General features: G+C 40.2%; 1 protein-coding gene across 4 annotated transcripts; it reads left to right on the top strand.

The window, feature by feature from the left end:
* Positions 1-1155: 1155 nt before the first annotated feature.
* kctd17 (potassium channel tetramerization domain containing 17) lies at positions 1156-24204 on the top strand. 4 transcript variants are annotated; one of them, XM_073489102.1, is made up of 7 exons: positions 1156-1569; positions 12892-13000; positions 14754-14845; positions 15735-15830; positions 17293-17418; positions 17930-18068; positions 20069-24204. In XM_073489102.1, exons 1-6 carry the CDS (start codon positions 1207-1209, stop codon positions 18026-18028), a joined length of 885 nt encoding a protein of 294 aa, XP_073345203.1. In that variant the 5' UTR covers positions 1156-1206; the 3' UTR covers positions 18029-18068; positions 20069-24204. The 4 variants fall into 4 exon arrangements, with proteins under 4 accessions (XP_073345203.1, XP_073345201.1, XP_073345202.1 ...); XM_073489100.1 differs by having other exon boundaries at positions 15735-15878; XM_073489101.1 differs by having other exon boundaries at positions 15732-15830.
* Positions 24205-24280: the final 76 nt, after the last annotated feature.

Below are 24280 nucleotides of genomic sequence, written 5' to 3'. Positions count from 1 at the left end.
AGGGTTAAATGCAGACATGGGGAAGTCTGATTGACTCCATGGTCAAATGTGCAGTCTATTAAAATAAAGTGTTATAAACATTAATTTTAATGTCAGTCTGAGGTAGAAAGACACCAGCTTGATTGTGTGTTTCTTAAACTATTTACTAATCCATCAGTTAATATCCTTAAATGTATTTTGGAATAAATCAGATTGTTTTGACTGAAGATAAGCCATTAGACACAGTGAGATGTTCCTGTTGGGATCACTATTGCTCTTATCAATCCAAGAGTGGCACTATTATGACAGTGTACTCTGAATTAACATGATAGATACATCAGCAGTGTTTTCACAGTCAACGATTTGGATTTTAGCCATCAGGGAAATACCCTATTTTCATTTTTATTATTTTGGGAAATAAATACTAATTTGTTTGTTTGTTGTTTGTGTTTTAAGTTCTATGCAATATTTACTCAGGTTTATGCAGTGTGGAACAAAAATCATCTCACTGATTTATGCAAATATATCCTATAATAAAGTTTTCATATAATGTAAATTGTGGTGTGTGGTGTTTTCTCCCTTATCCAGTAGCACTATTAATGAAAGTTTAACAAAGAAAACTACAAGTCCCAGTTCTTTTGGTCTTTGTCAAGTTTTCCTAAGAGAACCAGCCCAAACCCGGAAATGGGGCAACTTTTGCTTACAAAATAATATGTTTAACTAGACATAAAGAAACAGCTCAAATGGTTAGCCAATTTGATGCATACTACCAAATATTTTTTACCTGTCGGCTCACAACTCAGGTATACGTTTAAACCATTAACCGGCCTCAATTTCTGCAAATAGTTTGAAACAAATAAGATAAAATGCGACAATATTTGTGTGAAGGATTTGTGCACACAATTCAGAAAGGCGAGTTGGTGATTTCTTAATTTTTAACAGAGGGAATTGACCCACTTTGTAACAAGTTTTATTTCTTCATGAATGCACAAAATTCATAATGTGGGTTGGCATTGATAGAGAGAGTAGAGCTTTATTTTGAAAGTACTTCTCGGGTGCACTATGTGTAATTTCCGGAGTTCTGATCCTGAGTTTGTGCGGTTTGGGGCGGAGCTTAGTCGGTCGGTCGTTTGGTTGGTTGGTGGAGGGGAGAAAGAGCCGAGGCGACAGCGGACACGGACGGACGCCCTCGCTCGTCTCCACTTCGTGTCTAACGCCTGTTTCCAAATGGCAACGACGGCGGACGAGCAGCTCGAACCGGCGGACGTCGCTGCCCCGTCGCCGCACCCCGGCTGCCACCACCACAACAGCAACAACAATAACAACAACAACAATAACAACAACAACAAAGACAACGAGGCGGGGGAGAGCGCGACCTCCGCCACCGCCACCGCGACGGAACCGGGCGGGACGGCGTCGCAGAGCATCGGTAACGGCTCAGTCATCAACCCTACCGGGGGGAACAACGGGAAGTGGGTCCGGCTGAACGTCGGCGGCACGGTGTTCCTCACGACGCGGCAGACCCTCCTCAAGGAGCAAACTTCGTTCCTGTACCGGCTGTGCCAGCAGCAGGACCTGCACTCAGACACGGTGAGTCCCCTCAGGTCACTTTATAAGAAGCTAAAATGTATTATTACTTTGTTATAACTGGGGCTAATGTGTAGTAATAAGGTGTCATTGACCTTCTACAACACTGACCTCTAAAGTTTACTTAGTTATTTTGTGTCTCAGTTAGCTAACCTTGTACATTCCTTATACACACATATGTGTAAGACCTAACCCGTAATTATAACGTTACCCTCTGTAAGTATATGGCCAAAGAAAGCTGGTGAAAACCCACTTAAACATTTTATAACATTCCTGTGGTGACTCATAGTTGCTCTCAATAGTGAGTTTACATTCATGTGTATTACACCACGTGATAACGTTGCTATGCCCTGACAGGTGGCTAAGGTTTGGCTTGATACACATTTGTTTTATTTGTTATATCACCATGAATCATTTTGATATGCATTGCTGTGGTATGAGAGGTGGACTTTTTCTAACCTGACACAAGAGATTGGCTAAAATATGTGTGCAGGTCTTGGCATGAAGGAAAAGCTCTTTTTGGTCTAAATGATAATTGCCCATTTGTGCACTGTGATGTCTTTATCCCCTAAGAAATCACAGTAGTCTTAAATGAACCACCCAACTGTATTATACTATAACTGTGTTATCTGTATGCATTTCCCAGAACCTATTACTTAAATTCTGTTCTGGTCCGGAAACACAGCTCCAGAGTAGGCGTAGAGTTGTCTAATGACCAGCTGATATACTGTACATGTGCAGCAAGAAGCTCTCCCACTCTCTGTTTCTCCTCTGTGTGTGTGTGTGTGTGTCTCAGCATCATTTTGTGGTGTGAATGTAGCTTGGGTCAGATGGATGAACACGTGCCTCCTCTTCTGCAGCGAGCTGCACAGTCAGTAGCTGTACAGCTGGCATCTTATGGAGAGAGAGAGAGAGAGATGTATTGTGCGTCTCCCTGTCACATGCAGACTGAACACAGTGGAAGAGCTGGAAAGGCTCATGAATAATGCAGATTTCTATTATCATCCAGCCTTTGATATGCATGTGTCTGACAGGGAGGGAAAGGGGAGTTTGCTGTAAGCTGACAGTTTTTTCGCTGTCAGGTAATAACCTCTTATTGAATGTTGTTCTCTGTTTAGCAACTGTGAGAATATCATCTATAGGATGGGGTGATGTAGATAGATGTACTTACAGTAATTTAACTCAATTTGGAAATAGAACCTTATGCCTTTATTAGATAGCATAGTACAGGGCTGATAGACAATGAGTAATTTTTTAAGCAACACTGGCAAAAATGTACTTGTTTCATCTTCTCAAATGTGAATATATTCTGTTTATAGTCTGTTTTGATTTTTTTTGTTTGTTTCTATGATAATAACCTGAATACTTTGGGGATTGTGATCATTGGTCAAGCAAAATAAAACATCTGAGGACGTCAAAATTGCTTTGGAAAGTTGTGGTTGGCAGTATTTGCTGACATTTTATGGACCATATGTTAAAATGAAGGAACTAAAATGTGCAATATGTAAGAAGTTGAGTTTAAAACACTCAAAAATAAACCAAAATTCACAACCCCTGTGAAATGACTCGTTATACTGTCAGAATTTGAGCCATTTGGTCCAATAAAATTTGGAAAATCTAGAAGAGCCGCCCGATTAAATTATTTTACCCCCATTGAAGTTAGCCAGGGGCTAAACTGGAAGTTAGCCGGCTCGGTCCTTCCCTGCAGCCGTGTTTATTTTCGCCAGGCAATAGGCTGTTAGGTCAATCCATATCAAGTAAAATGTGCAAGGCTTATCACCGAAATCAACATAAATTTGATCACGAGCCCAGAAAATCGTTTAATCGCCCAGCCCTAAATGGTGCCCCTTATTTCTTTCGAGTATGAATTTGCCAATCCTTACATATTGCACCTTTTTATTGCACCTTTTTTTAATTGTTGGACTAGTCCAGTCAGTTTTATTTGTACAGCCCAACATCATTAATCACTAATTTGCCTCAAGTGCCTCCCAATTCTGATAATGGAGGAAACAACAGAGCAACAGTGGACAGGCTCCATCTCCCAGGTTTATGGATAAAATATCAGAATGTCAGTTTAAATAAAATGAAATAGAAAAAATCAAAGTACTTTTGCAAAAATCTCATACTGTAAAACAGTCCTGCTCATTGATTCACAACATCACCCGCAAGGTCTAACATGCCCAGAGATACTAAACCACAGTACAAACTGATGACAGACTGTCTAACTGACTAATTTATATCATCTCCCAGTATACATCGTCATGTGCTGATCCTAATCAGCTCATCTTTAGCGTCAACACCATGTGCTTTAGATGTTATCCGGTGGTGGGTTTCACATTGTGTCACGTGTCCATGGTCTGCAAACCTCAGTAGATGAACAGGTCTTTCTGTAGCTGAAGCCACTAAGCCAAAAAACATCCACCAAAATGAGAGTTGGGAGGTTTTTCACCCGTCAGCAGCGATGACTGTTCCCCTGCTGCACCACTAGGCTCTGTGGAAAGAATATTCCCATGTGACCTTCAGCTGTGACCTGTCAGAAGCTCCCTCTGCACCGCCTTAAGACATACAGTTGCACACCAAATCTCTCTCTCTGTCTCCCTCTCTCTCTCTTGCACATGCACAAACACACCTACATCTCTTTCCTTCCCTCATTGCCGCTCTTTCCATCCCTGTCATCATTGTCCTGTCCTCTCCTTATCCTCGCTCTCAAAGGCTGACTCACTGTGAGCGCTTATCTCACGTTTGTCCTTTCTCGTCTGCGTCTTATACTTCTGCTCTTTATCACAAACTCTTGTCTCTCCAGAGACACAACAGAGGGACTTCATTTTAGTGTTTTTGTTTTCTGGCTCCATCAGACTGCTGTCATCCTAAAAATATGAAGTGAGCTGTAGGCGAGGCTCTGAATCCTCCCTGGAATGTAACCTATGGTTGTTGAGAAGCAGCAGAATAACTGCTTTGGTCAGGTATTTAATGCAACCATCTCAGTCAATATGTAGGATTTATATGTTAATAGATGGGGCACTGTAAAAAGACTAAATGTGAGTTCCTACCAGAGAGAGACATGCTTTAGGTTATTATAAGGGGCTTTTCAGTTGATGCTAGAGATGTGTATCATCTGTTGTCAGGTCTCCGGTTCCTTTGTGGTAAACAAATCATTCTGATTTTAAAAATCAAGAACATGGTTTTGCTGGAGGCTTGTATTAAGCAAAATATATAAGATCATCAGTTGTATATAGAGCTGCAGTCCAGTGTCCAAAGGAAAATGTAGTTTGATTAGATAATCACTACACTGCTAATGAATTCTCCCCCATGTGAAATTGCAAGGAAAAAAGTTTTTTTAATATTTGTTTGTAATCAGTGTTTTTCTCAAAAAAGCATCCTGATGAATACGAACCATGTTCCTTTGAATCGGTAAGACCCACTGATCTTAACAGCTGTGAATGCACACACGCGTGATTAATATAACAGATTGGATGCACAGTTAGCCGGGGAAAAAAATCTTGTCTCATTCATGGAATTATCATTTTTGAAAAGGCAACAAAGATACAGCTTTGCCTGTCTGCAAGTTCAGTTACTGTTATTCCTCTCAGCAACACATTGAAGCTAATATTACGGACTAGTTGACTGCAAACATCATACCACTACAGCAGAACATCATTGGTACCCATCTTCCAGGCATCAGTAATACCAGTGAGGGGAGGTGTCTGCACAGAGCACAAAGTATACTAAAAGACAACATCCACCCCAGCCACAGTCTGTTCACCCTGCTGCCATCTGGCAAGAGATACAGAAGTATCCGCTGCAGTACCACCCGCCTATAGAGCAGCTTCTTTCCTCTGGCAGTGAGACTCCTTAGTTCATCCCTCGTATAATTTTTGTTTTGTGATTAGCATAAAGGGACTACAATTAGCATTTTGTTCTACAATCCTGTGTTGTGTATTGAAAAACAAATGAACCTCTTTGTATCTTGTTAGCTACCTACATAACAATAATCGTCCAAGTCTGGCACATCACTCTACAGATGATGTTGCGCAGGATGTCTCTCAGTGTTTTATGGCAGACCAAGCCTGAAATAAAGACCATATCCTCTAACCTCATAAAATTATTAATAGACTTTTATGAAAGAAAACAAAAACCCTCAGGGAAAAAGAGCTACTGTTGCTTTTGTTTAGGCCGTCAACTACGAACTAAATGGATCAATAGATGCGTCAGGATCTGGGTGGCTCACCACCTCTGCAGAAACTGTTGTTGCCGACAGTGTTCCTTGTGCTATCTGGGAATGAATAAATTGAACACACAGCCTCGAATCTTGTCCTGAAATTAGACACTGGGATAGTGTTAGCTGCATACAGGGTTGCATACTGTCTTTCCCACCGGGCAGAAACCAGCCTCTGCTCGGGTTATTTAGCACACAGAGCAATCTGAAGCTGAATCACAGGGCAGCAGTCCAGGCTGTGTGTTTTTCATCCGTCACACAGGAGAGAAGCTGATTTTATCCGTGCTGGAGTCCCCCTCTAATCCGCTGACCTTAGTATGTTTCTGCTCAGGGGTTCTTGGCTGTTTTTAAAACCCATGTGCACACACACACAGACTGTCTGGCTATGTGTGACTGTTTTAATAAGATTAGAGCACCTCAGATGCCCTGCCCCCACACCAAACCCAACCCAGGCCTATCTGCCGTTAATACAACCCAAGCTGACCTGACGTCCCAAGACATTTATATAATGTAGCTAAGATTCAGCTTTGATGATGCTAAGTGGTGTTAGGTGAACAGGTGTAACAAGGCGGCCTGCTGCGGACTATAATAACTACATGATCGTATTACTACAGATTTATGATTATTGATGGCTTAATCATATTAAATCCCAAGGGGATCATACTGGTGAGTTTTGATGGTTCAATTGTTGTTAATTCAGTTATCCGTACAAATATTCAAGTATTCTTTTTGTTTAAACTCTGTGGGAGTGTTTGTCCCATCTCACAGTGGATTCCAGCACATGCCTGGACTCGCTTTATCATTTTATCTTTGCTCCAAGATGTCTAATGGGAAGCTAATGCTTGAGCCAAGGGCTTTATTTGAAAAAACAGTACATAGTTGTGTGGACTTGTTCCTTTTCAACTATCAGGATATACAAATTAGAGTTGGGCAACACAGTAAGCATGTTTGATATATAGTTAGGGTTGGAATTCGCAAACCCATGGTAGGGAAATATATTTCCAGTTATTTCCTTGACTGCTTTGCTAAGTTAAACTTAGTAACAAAATCAATTCAGATGAAAGTAATACAGATTTCATTTCGGGAGAATTGCAGCAGTTATATCCTTTTAAACATGTGGGGAAAAAAACCCAATATATTCTCATATCTAGATTAAAAATTTAGTTTGCAGAATAACACTTACAAGACTTTTGAAGAACATCCAAAAAGTTTGTTTGTTTTTTGTGAGAGAACTTATGAGAGAACTTGTGATATTAATCTACAAGGCCGTTTCGTTCACACAGAAAGGAGCGGAAGCACATAAAATCGCATGTGTGTATCCTTGTAGAGCTGCCATGATGCCTCCTTCACCAAACATGTGTCCTACACTGACAAATCGGTGGTTCAGCCAGACCATCTGTGATGCTGGGGACAATTAAATTAGGCTGAGCCCTAATTAGCAATCACACTCATGTCCAGAGTTTTTTTCCCCCACAACTCTTGTCCACGTTAAGATCAGAACTACATGGACAGCCCACCCATGTGTATGTTTTCACATTCTCACTGAGGCAGGATATCATTTGGGCATCTACATAACAATGTATGCATATGTTATAGTCACAATGCAAAGGCCGCAATGTCAGAAGTGAAATAGTACCCACCGTGGTTCTCGATAAAAGTAATTTTGATAGAAAATAGAACATTAAGTGTGGCTTTTTTATAGCTCATTGTTGAGTCTTAACCGTTAAGTCCATCTGATGTATAAGTTAATTACTTCAGATTTAAAGCAACACACACTGTGGCAGACGCTGTGGTGCTTTTGCTAGTGCTGCACACAAAAATGCTATAAAGAAATATAGGACTATAACTCGCACACTTTATAAAAATGTATCTAAATCCTTGACCAAAGGAATGAAATGCCATCATGCACCTTTTGTCCAAGGTTGCCTTGCTAGGACTTTACAGTAAGTGTAAGACATGCCTGGATTAATCAATGAGTGTTGATTGAATGAGACTGATGGGTAGGTGTCAAGTTCAGTCAACCATAAAATTGAACGAATGCCCTAGTTATGCTAGGGCTATGCTCTCTTTTTGATCTGCCTCTAGAATCATAAAGTATTTCCAAATGAAGCTTCAGTTACACTTGGCATACACACAGGTAATGTTTTAGAAAATGTCACAGTGGATAAACATTTCACAATGTTTTTCGTTTTTTTTCAGTGTCCTTCATTGCAAATGTTTACACATTGCTCAAGCAAGCAGCAGAATGCAGCAGGCATGTGTGTGTGTGTTCGTGTGTGTATGTGTTTTGCGAAGTGAACAGGGCTTTTGTTTGGCTTTTGGTGATACTGCAGCCTGTGGGATTTATTTACATCTACAGGGAGATGTTGTGGAGACACATCCTATTTCCCTGAACAAATGTTCTGTAAACCATTAACTCACCAACTAGTGTCCCTGTCTTCTCAACAACTGAAAATATTATCTTGTGAGCAAGTTGGTGTACTGTGGCTGCAAATGGGTCTGTCATAACAGATAACTACTAATTATGTGTGTGTGTTTGTGAGGGAGAGAGAGAAACCTCTGACACATTGAGGAAGCTTTTTGCCAGTGTTGTCATGCCCACACTGTCAAGTCAAGTCACGTTGATGAGGCGTCGGCCTGTCCTCCACTGCAGCTCTTCCACTCGTTTAGAATGGTGTGTCTGCGTGTGTGTGTGTGTGCATCTGTGTATGCTCTGTGCTGCAGCCACAGCCCTTCTACGCTCTAATCACTGTGATTTTATGTGCAGGCACACTCTCCACAAGCTGCCTGTTGGTCCTCATATTCCATCCCTCCATCCTGTCTGTCTGTCTGTCCCTCTGTCACACACAAACACACGCAAACCCCATGTGTCTTCATCTTCCATCTCTATGGCTGTGTCCCTCTATGCTTCTTTGTCTTTGGTATTTTCAAATACGTCTACCCTTCATTTCTAATTGGAGGTTATTTGTCGTACAGTTTCTCCTAAGATATTTGTCTTCCCACCATTTTCTCTATCTTTCTTCTTTCCCACTAATCCGTCTCGCAACCAGCTGCATCTCCATCCTGCAGACTGCTTTACAGTCTGAATCTGTCCACTTGGGTACGTAGGTTTCCTCGTTCCTTGCATTCGTTTTTTATATAATTAAGATTGGTTGGACTTGAAGGGATGAGTGTCAGGTACAAAGTGATATTCCTAATATTAATTGGCTTGGCAACACAGTAGTTATCATTCAAAAATGTCTTCTTGCTCCTAGCAGAACGGGCCTATTCATCTGACTGTCGGTCTATGTTTTTCTGTACTTTTACCACTAGGCTGTCACGCTGGAGATGATGGGTTAAAGCTCATCAAAACAAAGTAGAATAGTTTTTCTGTGAACACCATTAAAACTGAAGGAATATCTTAGTCAGTAAAAACCTGCAATGTGTAAATTGGTTGCAGGAAATATCTGTTGCTGGCCAATCTAAAGCAATCAAATGTGTTAACAGGAAGTCACGGTAACATCACAAGCTGGAGCATAACCTCAAAACATTTTTAGGATTTTTTTTAGGATGGTAAAAAAGATAATAAACTTGAGTGTTGATATTTTTTAAATCACTGCTTTTCAGTGTTAGTGGTATTCATGCAGTTTAGAGTTAGTTGGGGCTATCCACTTATGCTAAACTAGCTATTTAATTAGCTCATCTAGCAAATTAAGGTATTTTGTGAAATGTATTTTAATGTCTTTACAGCATATATTATTATTAAACAGCATTTTATGAAGTGAGGTCAGATGTGTTGACCACATATATGACCTCTTTTACTTATAACAGTCACATATTAGCAAGTTAGCCTTAGTTTTTTTCAATCAAGTTAGCTCAGTTAGCCGTTACGCAGTTACATGTTGCAGTTACTGGGTTTAAATATGTTGTAATAACTAATAACTACTTCAGAACTACTATGTGTAATTTAATTGTAATTTATGTGTAATGGATAAATCTCCACTAACTTTAAACTGAAGTGATATTTAGGCTAACCCCCAGATTGCGCTGGGCAAGTCTGCATCGTGTTACGGATGCAACATGGAGGTGAACGCTGCCGTTCTATACAGTGTTTGTGGTTCCACAAGCTGATCCACGGCACGTTTCAAAAATGTCCCGGAAGCAACTCTCCATTTTGCTCTGCAGACTATGCAGCAATTCTATTTTTGGTGGAAATTGACAGCAGCCCTGTGATGGTGTATGGAGCAGATCGGGCCAGGCAGGAAGTCAGACAGTGGAACAGCATAGAGCAGGGCTGCCCAAAGTGGGGCCCGCAGGCCAAAGTTGGCCCACCATAAGGTTTAATTTGGCATGCCAAATGTTTCTAGTGGAAAAAATAAATAAAAAATTTCAAAAGTTAAAGCAATGTTTATGCTTTTTAATGTTTTGTGAGGTAAAAATATTTATAATCCCTGATTATTGTTAATTTGTGCCTGGCGGACACTTTGTGCAGGTAGTCGGTCAACAAAGGGACATTGGGGTTCTAGTACCATTTTACATCTTAATAATATAATACAGTATAATGGGTGCTTGCTTTTGGACTATGGCCCATCACTAAGTTTCAGTATTGAACCTCCAAGGAAAAAAGTTTGGGCACCTCTGGCATAGAGCATCCGCTCAATTTTCATAATAAAACACCCTGTGCAGACTCGGGGTCTGCACAACAAAATGCAAAATAATAACAATAAACACGTTTAAAGTTGCCATAAGTGATATATATCTTTTATTAAAATAAGTACTAAACAGCTCTGTATCCCAACAGTAATCACTGTTATAGTGTTTTGGAACAAAACAGCATTGCACATGTGAGATTGCAGAGACGCGCCCAGTGGAATCAAGTCATAAGTTTAAACTTATAAAAGAGCTGATGCAACTACCTCCAGCTCTACAAGATGGGAATAGAGGGAGGACTCTGGTGTTGATGTTTCTGCTGGAGTGTATAGGGTGATGTTCTCCCATCACACCACAGAGTCTTACTGGTGTAGCTGTCACGATGATATTGATATTGTTTGCAGAAGCTCTGCTGCATCCACCTCCCACCTGCAGGATCTCCAGGCTGTTTGAAGCACAGGTTTGCTCTCAGACTCTTGAAGCAAAAACATTAGCAGAGCGCCTAGGGTAGAAGAAACTTCTTCAGAGGGCTGGGCCAGAGTGACCTGAAAGCCTGTACCTCCATGCAGGAGGAGGAGGGACACAAGAAAAGTAAACTGGCTGTAAGCCAGCTCATTTGTCTACAGTCCAGTTGGACAACTGTATCCAGCTCCTATCTGTGATCTGGAGCTCTCAGGTGGAGGACAGGAGATGATTATATTGCAGCTCCAGATAAACAAGTAGGGATTTGTACAAACAACCTGAAAGCCCATTAAATATTTAAAGCAGCACTAAATCCTAATTGGTTCTACCTTCAGCAGCCAGAACAGGACCATGAATGTCAGATACATTACATTACTTTAAAAAAAAATAAAAAAAATTAACCACTGAAGAAATGTAGGTCTGCCTCTTTGGCCAGGGTTGTACTCAAATAATAGAAGTTCATAACAGTTGCTGTTAGGTTGAGTGATTCTGTGTGCATGAGTAAGGACCCGCTAATAAAAGATGCGCCTGCTGCTGCTGGAGGCTAAGGTTAACCGTTGCTGCTTCAGCACACAGCCATAAAAAAAAAATCAGTCATGTGAATAAAGCAGGTTCTCTTTATTAAGCTGAACATCCTCTTCTCATTCTCTCACTCTGTAAATGTTTCTTTCCCCCATATACCCAGACCCAAAAGCTGCACAAGGTTACGGTTTAGTCGCCCAGTGATAATTGATGGAAGTGTAAAAGACTTCACTGAGCAGAAATCACATGACTTTCCTGAATTTTTAGGTCTGTTCTATTTTTAAACATGTAGTTGGTGTGGACTGATGAAAGTGTTTTTTGAATTCTGGGAGTCCTGCCTGTCCTGTTTGTATCTCTGATAAAGAGACCATTGAGCTATGTGTTAATTTCACACAATCAGCATAAGCGACTGATGTAATTTAACTTCCTCTTTCACACAATTCCAAACAAATCGTCTTCTTTTCCCCCTTTATATCCCTTCGCTTGGATAAGAGCAAGACTAGTGGCTCTTTTGTTAATTCAACGCTAAAAGGGGGTTCCGCTTCAAGCGATCATCACGAGGAAGAGCAGGGGGAGGATGAGTGTGTGTGTGTGTGTGTGTGTGTTGGAGGGGCAGTAAGCATGACATAACAGCCAGGCAGGCTTGGCAGAAGTAGCCTGGAGGTGGAAGAGAAGCAGGCTGTCGACGCACGTGTGATAACAGAATCACCAACAACTCTGGAGTGCCAGGAAGCAGTAACTTCTGGTTCCAGCTGCAAAAAACAGCTGCTGTGGCAGGAAAGTCTTAAGGGAAAAAGCAAAGTTGTGTTTGAAACAGGAAGCAACAGAGTTTTTATTGAATATTTGGGAAACACAGAACTTTTACGATAAAGGCTGCAAAGTTACTCTTTAATCTTACTACTGGGAGTTGCATACATTTTTTACACCGAAATATTGCAAAATATTTGTCAATAATTTTCCTTCTCAAGAACAATAAAGCATCACTTCATTCTAACATCAGCATAACCTCCACTTAAGGGGGCTTTTATTTTGGAGACCTCTGAAATGCATCTTGCATACGTACGTCCGTTCTGGGCAGCCAGTACTGCATACGCCACATGAAAATAGCCAACCAGGATGTTTTTCTCCAGCTTGTGAACTTTTGTGTCTAAAAATAGTCAGTATATTACAGAAGAGGTCCACTGCTTGAGGAAGCAACAAAAAGTATATGTGAGAAATACCTAAATACATACGTGTGAAGTAGCACATTGAATTACACAACCACAAAAAAGTTGTCTCAAGCACTGTAACAAGTGACAACTTAAACAGTTTATAATATAATAATATTGAACTCAATACCACCCTAGTTCAGGCCAATAAACCCTCACCATGACATAGATAAAAACACATGAAAAACTGGTTAGTGAGGTAATGTAGTTAGATGAGGCATATGATGTGATAATGTTATAATGGACAGTGTTTTTTCTGTCTGTGTCTCTGATCTCCCTCTGTAATAGGATGAGACGGGCGCCTATGTGATTGACAGAGACCCTACCTACTTTGGTCCCATCCTCAACTACTTGCGGCATGGCAAACTGGTCTACAACAAGGAGCTGGCTGAAGAAGGTATTTGACATACTGTTAACTCTACACAGATGGGTCCTGGATGCACGAGGTGGAATGAAGAAAATGTCCTAGGATATAATACATGCCTCCATTCTATCTCATGTGATGTTGTTTCTTCTTGAGTGTCTCTTAGTACTTCAATTTCTAGTTCGGTAAATATGAAAATATACAATACAGTAGTGATTTCCAACCAGGGTTATATGTACCCCTGTTACTTGGACAATCTATGTAATTTTATAAAACAGAGATTAAAAGATATCTTAGCCATAACACCTGAATACCACAATAGTGTATGAAAAACAGTTCAATAGTTAGCTAAAAGTAATGGACAGTCGGTTAGAAAAAGTGAGCTAAAACTCTATCCTTTTATCCATTTATCCATTACTTTTAGCCTATAGCAGTGGGTCCCAAACTTTTTCTTTTGTAGATAAAAAAAATGTTTTATTTAAAACATTGTCTGTAATTAATACAGAACTGCAACTTCAGTGTGTGACATGTTACTGAAAAATCTAAATAGGAACAAGACGCCTTTAGAGTGAAGCATTAAAAGTCGCACTGCAGCATGCATCTTCTAAATTCAAGATTCAACAGCTTTCAACAGATTTTCTCAAAATTGCCTCTGCACAAAACTGGCAAGTTTACCAACTCCCTGGGAATAAACAATAACATGAACATTTTCTCTGCAAGACTACACTTCTTTTCAGTGTATTTTTATTTCATTTTTTTTGCAGAAAAGCAAATCCTCCCTCAAATCTTCGCCATCAATGAATCTGACGTATGCTATTAATAAACAGCTTTTGTTACTGTCAGTTGCTTCATCCATCTGCAGAGCAAAACAGTTGTGTCGTATCTTCTCATTAAGCTGCTCCTCTGTGTCTTTTGATATGTCATAAATTCACCTCATGATAGTATTGTCTGACAGTGGAATAGCCTTTAGTTTGCTTGCTGTTGCTTCATCAATCATAGTTGAAGCCATATCAATAGCGAAAGGTAGTATTAATTCCTCCGCTATTGTGTGCAGCTTTTTATACTGAGCAACTCTGTACACTACTTTGTAGGAGGCGAGTTGAGCATTTGAAGGCACAGATGCTGCTTTAGTAAAGCAACTCTGTTGTGCACGACTGTTGTGTTTTCTCAGTTTTTTTCTGAAGAAATCAATGGGCTTCTCTTTGTGTTCGGGACAAACACAACACACTGTGGTCTTTCCTCATTATCCACCGTTGTACTGGTGAAGCCGAGGGCGAGATTTGCCTCGTCATATTTTCTTGTCTTTGTTTTGGTAGTTGTGACATTTGGTGTAGTTTCATCTTCTGCTTTACATTTACCTGGCAGTCCTTTTACAAACTTGTCCATGATTTGCTAGCTAGCAGTGCAGAAGAACGATGCATCATTTATATTTAGCCTCGCCGTGCCCCCCCGTCATAACTCAGGGCCCCCCCTAGGGGGTGCGCCCCCCGGTTTGAAAACCACTGGCCTATTGTAATGGGGGAACAGTGAGTAGTTAGCTAAAAGCAAAGGATATTCAGCAAAATATTCATCTAAAAGTAGTAGATAAATGTATGAAAAAAGGAAATCCACCTTTGGATCATCAATATTTAAATATTAACCGCTCACGTTTTGGTGTTGTCGATGAAGGGGCTCTTGAGCTCGTCTGAAAAGGCTGTGAGGTTTGTCTGTCCGTCTCAAACTGTTGGGAACCAGTTTGTTCCGGTCGACACGCAGGAGCTGAGCCGTGTGTTTCTTTTGTTTCAAGGTGTCCTGGAGGAGGCTGAGTTTTACAACATCACCCCACTGATCAAACTGATCAAGGAGAGGATCGTGGAGCGGGACTCCAAAGCCACGCAGGTATACACAGAACTGTGTTTTTACGATGAAGGAGTTTTCCGCCTCGCTCTGCTGTAATGACTTTAAAAGTCAAACACAGATCATATCAGTCACTGCAGTCATTTTTATTAGGCTATTAAATACAATATATCATGTGCATGTTATGTTAATGTTAAAGATATACAGTTTGTTTCAAGTCAGATTAATCTTCCAAAACCATTACCATTTTTATTATCCAGCAGCTATAATATCTGCTGTACTGCATATTTCAACCATCACAGTTGTGATGTAAGTGCAATGCTATTCAGTCATTTTCTCTTTGTGAGTGATTTCACCCTTCTGCGCTCCTCTGAAGAGAGCGCTGCTGTACAGGCTTCTCTCTCCTTTCTTTTCCTTTCTCAGGATGGTTGCACTCACTCTTACATAATCCCACTGCCCTCCCAAACATACACCCACTGTCCCTGCGTTTTACTGTATTTTACTGGACTCACTGCTCGTGTTTGCCTGGGGTTAAATATGGTGCTGAAATATGAAAGTAGAGGTGCTGGCTTTGTAGCTAGCCCACGACTACATTATTTATTTCTCTTGAATGTGTCCAACGCCTTCAAGTCATGCTGCAAAGATTTTGTCTAGGCAAATAAATACGGACTAAAAGTGACCGAGGATCGGCTTTGTAAAGGTTCATTGACCAAATGGTCATTGTGTTTCTGTTATGCTGTTGTGGGGCCTCGTGCATCTGTTAACTTGAATTTTTGACCTGTTAAAGTTAAGCAATATAAAATAAAACTGTAGAACATAAGCTTGCTTTTAGCTTTGTTCATATTACAATTACGTTTTCTTTAAAGTTGAATGTACCTTCCTTTTGGTCCATCCTGTCTCTTCAAACCCCTCTCCTGTCTTTCCCCAGCAGGTGCCCCCCAAGCATGTCTACCGAGTGTTGCAGTGCCAGGAGGAAGAGTTGACCCAGATGGTCTCCACGATGTCGGACGGCTGGAAGTTTGAGCAGGTCAGCGTACGCGCCTGCAGAAAGCCCCGCACCGGACTGCTCTGGACTGTGGGTTGGACTCACGCTGCTGCTGACCCTTTAATCCTGACCCTTGGCCTGACCCCTTGGCCCTAACCTGAGCCCTGCTATCTGCACTCCCAAAATGATTTTAGGACTCCCATAATGCACTTATTTATTTTATTTATTGATCTTAAGTGGGAATAGTCTAGTGAGTCCATATAATATTTTACAGATAAGTCAAGAAGTCTAATTTTAAGAATTCTCCCTTAGACTTCAAAATCCATAAAGACATCATACCTCTAAAGATGCAGCAGACCCTAATCTTCAATATCTTTTACCTTCAGCCTCTTACAAAAGGTTCAGAACCCAGATATACCAACCCAGGGTACCAGCTGCAGCCTGGGGTAGTCACTGTCCTTGTTAAAGAGGTTGGTCTACAGCTGTTTGAGAAATACGTTTGGAGAAACATTCTGTTTATTTATCAAAGTTAAAAACAATCAAATGTACACTTTGTGACAATTAAGTCTACTATGGATTATAGGACTTGGATTCCTTTATTAGCACAAATGGTGTGTTCACATTGTGAGCAAAAAAAACAAACAACGCGGAATAATTTGTAAAATTATGCGTCTGTTGTGTTCTTACATACTGTATTGCACCTTTTAAATATGACGACTTGGGCTCTGGGAAATGTGATGGATAATTTTTATTATCTTCTGAAACTTTATTGACCAAAGGATTTATCAGATAATTGAGAAGAATATTTGTGAGTTGTTGCCTACTTCAGACTTTAAACTGTGGCATACAAATGTTTAGAACGTTGTAGCTGCGGATCAGTATTTACTCTCACACTTTCAACAGCCTGTTAGAACAGAGCAACCCACTGCAACATTGCTCACAGTGTGAACACACAGTACAAATAGGCACAACTATATTGATCTTTTGAGTCACTATAAAGGCAGCAGTAGGGAAAAATCTTTCAGTGTTAACGGTATCTTTTAAGGTAAAGACCTGGCCTCCAAAGTTGAGAGGATTAAGTTCGTTGATGCCTTCTCCAATAGTGAAACTCAGACCTTCAACTCAAAGCCTCGTGGAGTCTTAATAGGTCAGCCTTTCCACACTGTAGCCTAGAAGTCACATTCAGACCCTTCTTTCCCCTGCTTTGGCACTAAGCTCCACTGCATGCCGCACAGCTATGATTTGCACAGTTTCCTGCAGAAGCTGACCCACAAGTGAAAGATGCTTCTTGTTGAGTCCACTGCCGAGTGTGTAACAGCAAGCTGCTCCCCCTCACCATGCATGAGAAGACTCTTTCCTCGCTGTAGTTTGGGATCTCTGCTCTCTCAGTTGCTTTCTCTCTCCTGCTTTGTGTTTTCTCTAATTCTTCCTGACACTCACTCTGTCTTTCTGTCCCTCTCCCCTCTGTATATCTTTCTGTATCTGTGTCCCCGTCTATTTCTAGATGGTGAACATCGGCTCGTCGTACAGCTACGGAACAGAGGACCAAGCTGAGTTTCTGTGTGTCGTGTCCAAGGAGCTGCACACTCCTGGATCTGGGCTGGGTACAGAGCAGAGCCACAAAACCAAGGTAAATCGCACAAACACACACAAGTGTATGTTTAAAGACTCACTGTAGGAGCAGGCTGCCAGGCTGTGTGTCCATGTGTGGTCCTGTCCTTGTTTATTATGTGTGTATTTCTGTTTTGTTGCGGTGTGTTTGAAAGAGAAGGGGGGTATCTCCTCTCATTGAAGCGGAAACGAGTGTGCTTTGATCCTGCGCTCCTCACTGAAAAGCTCCAAATGTCACTCGCCTCAAAATGTCATTCACAAAATCATTCACTCATCGTTCACACAGCTCTCCCTCTCTTTCCTGCTATTATCGATCTCTCACTTTGTCTCCCTGTCTATCTCTCTCTAATTTCTCCCTCTTTCACATGGATATATAGATATATATCTGTTCATCTCTATACTTCTCCTCTCACTGCTTCTCACTGTCCACTCACTGACACTCATCAGCGTGTTCATTTTTTTGTCGTTTTCTGTCTTGTTTTTTTTCCTTTCCTTTGTGTTTTCCCCTCCGTCCTTCGTGCCGAATGAAGCCGGCGGAGATGCAGGAGGAGGAAGCCGCGAAGGAGGAGGAGGAGGAGGAGGAGGAGGGAGGGAGAGATACCACACCAAATGAGTGGCTTAGAGAATGAGGGAGTCATGTTTCTTTGTTCCCAAGAGAAGCGGGAATGGGTGAGGAACTGTGCGATAGATGTGCTAGTGGGTAGACCTGGTAGATTTTAGTGTGTGTGTATATGTGTGTGTGATGTCTACAGAAATGCGGGGTATTTCACGGCACAGCATCGAGTGTGACCTCTAAGCTGTCCTGGGTTTCAGTAACCCTGTGCTCACTGAACACTGTGATAAATGGGCTTAATAGACGAAAGCAAATAGCAGTGAAACACTGAGTACACTGACATTTTCTGCAGATTCAATATTGCTTGTGACTACAATACTCGAAAAATTGTTATCTATGCCAGGAAAAAAAGTTAGTATAAGACTACTCTAAGACTACTATAAGTACTCTGTGACCTAGAGCGCTGCTTTTATTTTGAAAAGCCGATATGGACAGAGGAGGTAGCATTGAAAAAGATAGAGGTGTTTCACAGCAACAGCTTGACTTTATCCTGGTGGCTTTTTACTTTAGGGTTAGGCAAGTTCAAATAATCCTGAGTTCTTTGCAAACAAACTTATAAAGGATCTTTGAAAAAGAAAATAAAACCCAACATCTCCGGATACGGTGCACAAAGGGTTGAGTGTCTGGAAGTGCAGCTTCAGGTTATCGGTAAGCTATCTGTGTCGTCTTGGAAGTGCAATATGGTGATATGTCATACGTCTATCGTTTCCTATTAAGCTCGATCGTTTATTTTGTTTTGTCACAATTTTTCTGCATTTGGACAACACTTTTTGTTCTTCTGCACGGCACAGGTGCAGGCAGGAAATTTGTGTGAACACAAAGACAAACAAGACAAAACAAGGGATGAAAAAATATAGACTTTCCATATAGTCATTTCACATAAAGTACTTATTCATTACATTTACAGAAAAAATGTCCTATATTGGAATATATACCATTATCTGGATATGACATGAACTATATTGGGATATGAAATTCTGTTCATATCATTTATCATGATATTTGTATGTTACAATACTCAATAGCATTTCATAGTATTTAAAAAAAGTCTTAATTTTAGCATTTTTAGCACTAATTTTGAGATTTTACTGATGTAGAGCAGAATAAATCTATACTCTTCATCTTGAAATGAGAGTTTTAATACAATACAAAAACTATTTACACTGATGTTGAATTATCGCTCAGCTGTACTGAACACATGAAAGAAGAGGAAGAAAAAAAATCTCATCATTAATTCAGTTGCAGCCCTCCAGTCCTGCTGCTATTTACTGATGACCTCAGCTAATGAACCAGGCTGACCTGGAACAAACCACATCTATTTGAAAAAGCTGCAGTAATATAGCTTATTTTTATTTGGGAGTAGATCATTTTTTAGCATGTCAGACTCTCAAAGCATTTCCCTACAAACTGAGGATGCACTATGCTTCAAAGTTAGTAAATACAATTCTATAAAGTCTCGTCCTCCGGCTGAAAATGTGTCCTCTGTCCCTCATTTGATCAAACGGTTGGCATACGTGATGATTTTTCGATAATAGGCCTTTGGATGAAAATGTCACTTTCTCGTGCTGTTTGTCATTATGACCTGAACCATGTGGAACACGGACAGGCTCAGTGTGGTCTATCAGTGACCCGACACAGTGTTACAGATATTGATTGGGCACCATGTCTCTATAGGCTCTCATTACCAATGCTGTGACATGAAATATCTCTGACCTTTCAGTGCAGCAGTAGTGTTAGATGTCCTTCCCAGTCTGTGCACATACTGTATATACAGCCTCAATGTAGAGTCACACACAGTTACACCACCAAATAATGGACACAGATTGAATAAATGTCAAAGGGGCACACATTTTAAGACATGTAATGTGATTAAGACATGGCTGTGTATGTTTTTGTTAATGTTTCCAGCCATTATGCATGTCAATAAAGTCATTCTGTCACCATTTTCACCATCATCACCATCATCACAGCCAAATTATAGCATAGATTGTATATAATCTGTATAAAATACATTTCTATGGATCTGCTAATATCTGTTTTTTCTTTCATTTCACAGCTTTTCCAGATCCATGGGTCCCGGATGTAGAAATCACAAGAGTTTCTGTTTTTTTTTAGGCTTATTATGACATTCTGTACATGGTGTATGTGTGTGTTGCGTCAATGGACAGTCATCCAAACAGATCTGTAGCATTCCTATCAGTTCATTGACAAAATGCCAGTTAGAGAGATAACCAAATGACCAAAAAGGAAAAAAAGAAACAATTAAATCTCCCAGTCAGTTGCAGCAATATCTTTAAAAGTATTTTTCAGTTAAACTAACTGTATTAGTAGAAATAATCAATTGTTGTTGTGAGCAAATGTTACATTGCCAAGGGAAGTAGTGGACCTTAGTAAATTATAACCAAAGATCCAGATTAAAGCTGGCTGATCCAAGGTGCTCAACCAAAACCTGACAGAGAACTGCCTGAAGAAAACTGACATTGTTGACAGCTGTTACTGCGTCACTATGGTCTGATGAATGGTGTATAAAGATCAAATAACATCGGTGTTGTGGAGCTTTGGATTATTACATTTCCTAAACAGATGGCATGGAGGCATTAATCAATTAATCGAAATCAACCCAAATTATGGATTCAGTTTTCCCCACAAACGTTGTACAGTTGGACCAGTTTGGTTAAAACATGGACTCCAGACCTTAGTAGTTAAGGCTGGACCAGATCTTGGCACTACATACAAAGCATGCAAGTGCTTGTTAAACCATCTGTTCTAGCCTTATTTAGAGATACGATAGACAGAGATGCCTCATCTGCGAGTCAGGACAGTTGGCTTCAAATTAACAGATGGAAACACGATAGATGAACACAGACAAGGGCATTTTACTGCTTACATTACAAATGTTTCATCTGGCTACAGCAAGACTGTCAGAGACCGAAACAATCACTGTCCAACAGAGCTGAAAGCGAGAGCAGTCAGCGCACTCACACTCTGCACTGACTAAAACATTAACTCACACCCTGATGTGTGCTGATACACACCTGCATCACCACGTGCCGGTGCATGCTCAGCAGCAGTGTCGTCTCAGTGTGTCTCCCTGGCTGGGATCCAGAGCCAGCTTTGGCCACAGCTGACAGAGCACTGTTGGTGCGAATTAGGAGAGGATGTAACAGAGAGTCACAGAGAAGGGTAGAGGGTGAGACATTAGAGCGAGGTGTATCTCCGTTTTGTAACAGTGATAGTCCCACAATGTCCTAAGTCATTGTCTTTGATGTTAAATAGGGAACAGCACGTAACTCATTCTGTCAACTCTCACAGTGGGCACCTCTGCCGCAGTGCAGGTGTATGATTGAAAAGAGTTTTGAGAAGCAGTAAGTTAGATTACACTTGACTTTTAACCACCTCTATTGGCAACTTGTAGGAACTGCACCACAGATCAGATTTGTATCCCCTGCACAAGTCTGTGGCACAACCCCTGATAGTAGATTGTATAGTGGTGTGTAATGACATGAATTAATTTTTAGCTCTCATTCAGCAAATACACCTGCCAGGTGTTGACAACACTTTTACATGTAAACATTGCAGGTGTAGTTGTTGAATGCTGGAAAATACAGGATCGCACACAATTGAAAAATAACAGGGTGTTCGGTTTTATCAGCAGGTAATCAAATGTGAACATACACATTTAGCCTAGAATATATCTGCAGTAGTCCAGTGTCGAGTCACAGCCGATCAGAAAACATTTGACCACATAAACATAGACATTACATTGTGGAATATATGCTAATAGAAAAGGGGCAGGTTTCTGTTGAACCATTTCTTGGAGGCATTAATAACAAAAATAATTGAGTTCATCCACAGCGGTGGAGGCCAAACAATGGTAACAGTAACAGCTGGTTAACAGCAATCCAACATTAAGATAAGATGATGAATTATGAGTGGAATAATAGAGCAGGGTCATATTTGTTTTTTTAAATGGCTATTTCCTTACAAAAGAAGCTGAGCACTCTAGTTTTCAGCTAACGTTACTCAAACAGGTAAATAGTGCATTTCTTCAGGGGTTTTTTAGATTTAAAAAACATTAGGTAGGACAAATTAATATTTAGTTATTATTTTTTCCTTTCCTTCAGTGTTTTATAGGTTCTCATGTCAAAACAATCTTGAAAGTTAAAAAGGTCAAAGTCCGCACCAACAGGAGCTCCTCTCTCCCACAGAGAACACTGCTCCTGAAACGCCTCGTCAGTAGTCCCACCTTTAATTCCATGACTTTGTGACATCACACTACGTCACCATGTCACACAGTGACAGTATGAGAAAACTGATGTGTTTTTGAGCATTAAAGCATTAAAGTCTATTCTAGTAGTAACCCACAATATAATTATGACGCTGAAAATGAGTATGTCTCATTTATATTAGTCATTAAAACTATTCTGTACTAACCTTAAAAATATGCAGATCTTCAGCCCTGCACACCAGAGTGTACCTCAAGCAGAGAGATTATTTGTGCCTCCAAGATGTCTGCAGACATATTAGACGTTGGCTGTCAGCAGCTTATGTCTGGCCCCCCTGCCGTTTAGCTCCTGTGTAACACTGGCTGACAGGCAACATACAGTAGAGAAACACACAAATACACTTGAACTGTCTTATAAAGGCAATAAGCGGTTAGAGTTACAACGTGAGACAATCGAAATTAACATCATGGTTGGTGACTTTTTTTGATAACACTTTGATAATTAAACCTGAAAAAAATAGGCTGCAAATACAATTTTTTGTGTGTGTGTGTGTGCGTGCAGAAGATGAAGTGTCTCGTCAATTTCAACTGTAAAATAGAAACTGATATCCTGAACCTTTAAGGTTCTTTGCAATACCTTATTAGCTGGATTAGTAGAATACAGTAAATGTTCGCGTAGTGATGATACAGTTACTCATCGGGCTTCTGATAATCATACCAGTGATATTGGCAGGAGGGAGAGGTCTAAAGGAGACACAGTTATGTTTATTGTTTTGTTACTTCAGCATTTTCTTGTGGCTCTTTTTAACTTCAATCATTCGGTGCCTTGAGTTCAAGCAGCAAAGCTGACATGTCAAAAAATGGTCATAGGTGTTATTACATGCATTTTTTTAAATAGCTGTATAAATATTTTAGTCTATGAATGGGTAGTTAACAATCTCACTGAGAGTCCAGGTTTGGTTTTAGTGTAGTTTTCTTCCAGTTCATATTTGCTCTGATCATTTTATTTTTCATGAGACGTTCAAGTCGAGACAAAGAAAGTACGGAAGTACAGCATGCAGCTGCATGTGTGAGGTGAAGCTGTTTCTTGTTGAAGGCTGAAGCTATTTTGTATAAAATGTCATGCCTTTTTTATTTTTTTGTACGTTCAGTTGTCTAATTTATTCTCAAGGTTACTTTTTGAATGTTACACAGTGAAAAGAATTTGGGATTTGACTTTTTTTAGTGTGTGTGTGTGTGTGGGGGGAGGGGGTTTAACGTCATCTTTGGGTGACTTTTGCTTTTTTCTACTTGATGACTAGCTTTTATGTTTGACTAACCTGATGATCTTCATCAGTTTAAAGATATATTCATCAGGTTTACTAAATATTGCAGTTCTTGGTCTCAGTTCACATAAATGCTGTTGAACAGACATTGCCCCATGAGTGCAGTTTAGTTTTCCTCTCAAATGAAAATGTGTTAGCATTAGGTCTGTTTAAAAAAACTTCCATTTATATGTCCAGTTACCTTGTTTGGTTTGCTGGAATCACACTTGATTCTTTTATTTGTACACATTGTTTCTGCTGTACAGTAGAGTTGTTTCTACATAGTATTTGATGTGTAAAGGTCTATAAAGCAGTCTTCTTTTATTATTCTGTGCAAAAAAACAAATCTGTCAGGCAGCTGTGGATAGAAAACTATTTTTATCTGATGCTGGAGTTTCTTTCTTCTGCTGTCCATAGAGCCTCAGTGTCTGTATACATAAAGAAAACTGTGTGACACATGCATTGTAACGCCTCAGATGAACCTGTACAGGCTTCGACAAACGCTGTGTTTTGATTTCATTGAACTGTACTTCATCAGGACCTGAACAATATACAACATTTTCAACAATGTGACAAAAAGGCTTGTTTTTTTATTTTATTTAATGTAAATGAATGTCACCATTCTCAACAAAAATAAATCTTTGTTCTTTGGTTTAAAATACAGATTTGAAAATCTTGTTTTTTTTTAGAGGCGGACTTCTGCAAGAAAGACATGATCATGATGAGCCCACATGTTAGC

The sequence above is a fragment of the Pagrus major genome, chromosome 20, assembly GCF_040436345.1.
Source record: "Pagrus major chromosome 20, Pma_NU_1.0".
Classification (NCBI taxonomy): Eukaryota; Metazoa; Chordata; class Actinopteri; order Spariformes; family Sparidae; genus Pagrus; species Pagrus major.
This window is presented reverse-complemented; position numbering and strand designations above follow the sequence as displayed.

Excerpts from the sequence above, each read along its gene's own strand:
- kctd17 (XM_073489099.1), top strand. The coding sequence starts at position 1,207 with ATGGCAACGACGGCGGACGAGCAGCTCGAACCGGCGGACGTCGCTGCC. Across the intron at positions 1,570-12,891 it reads AGGACCTGCACTCAGACACG|GATGAGACGGGCGCCTATGT; the intron begins GTGAGTCCCCTC and ends CCTCTGTAATAG. Across the intron at positions 15,879-17,292 it reads GCACCGGACTGCTCTGGACT|ATGGTGAACATCGGCTCGTC; the intron begins GTGGGTTGGACT and ends GTCTATTTCTAG.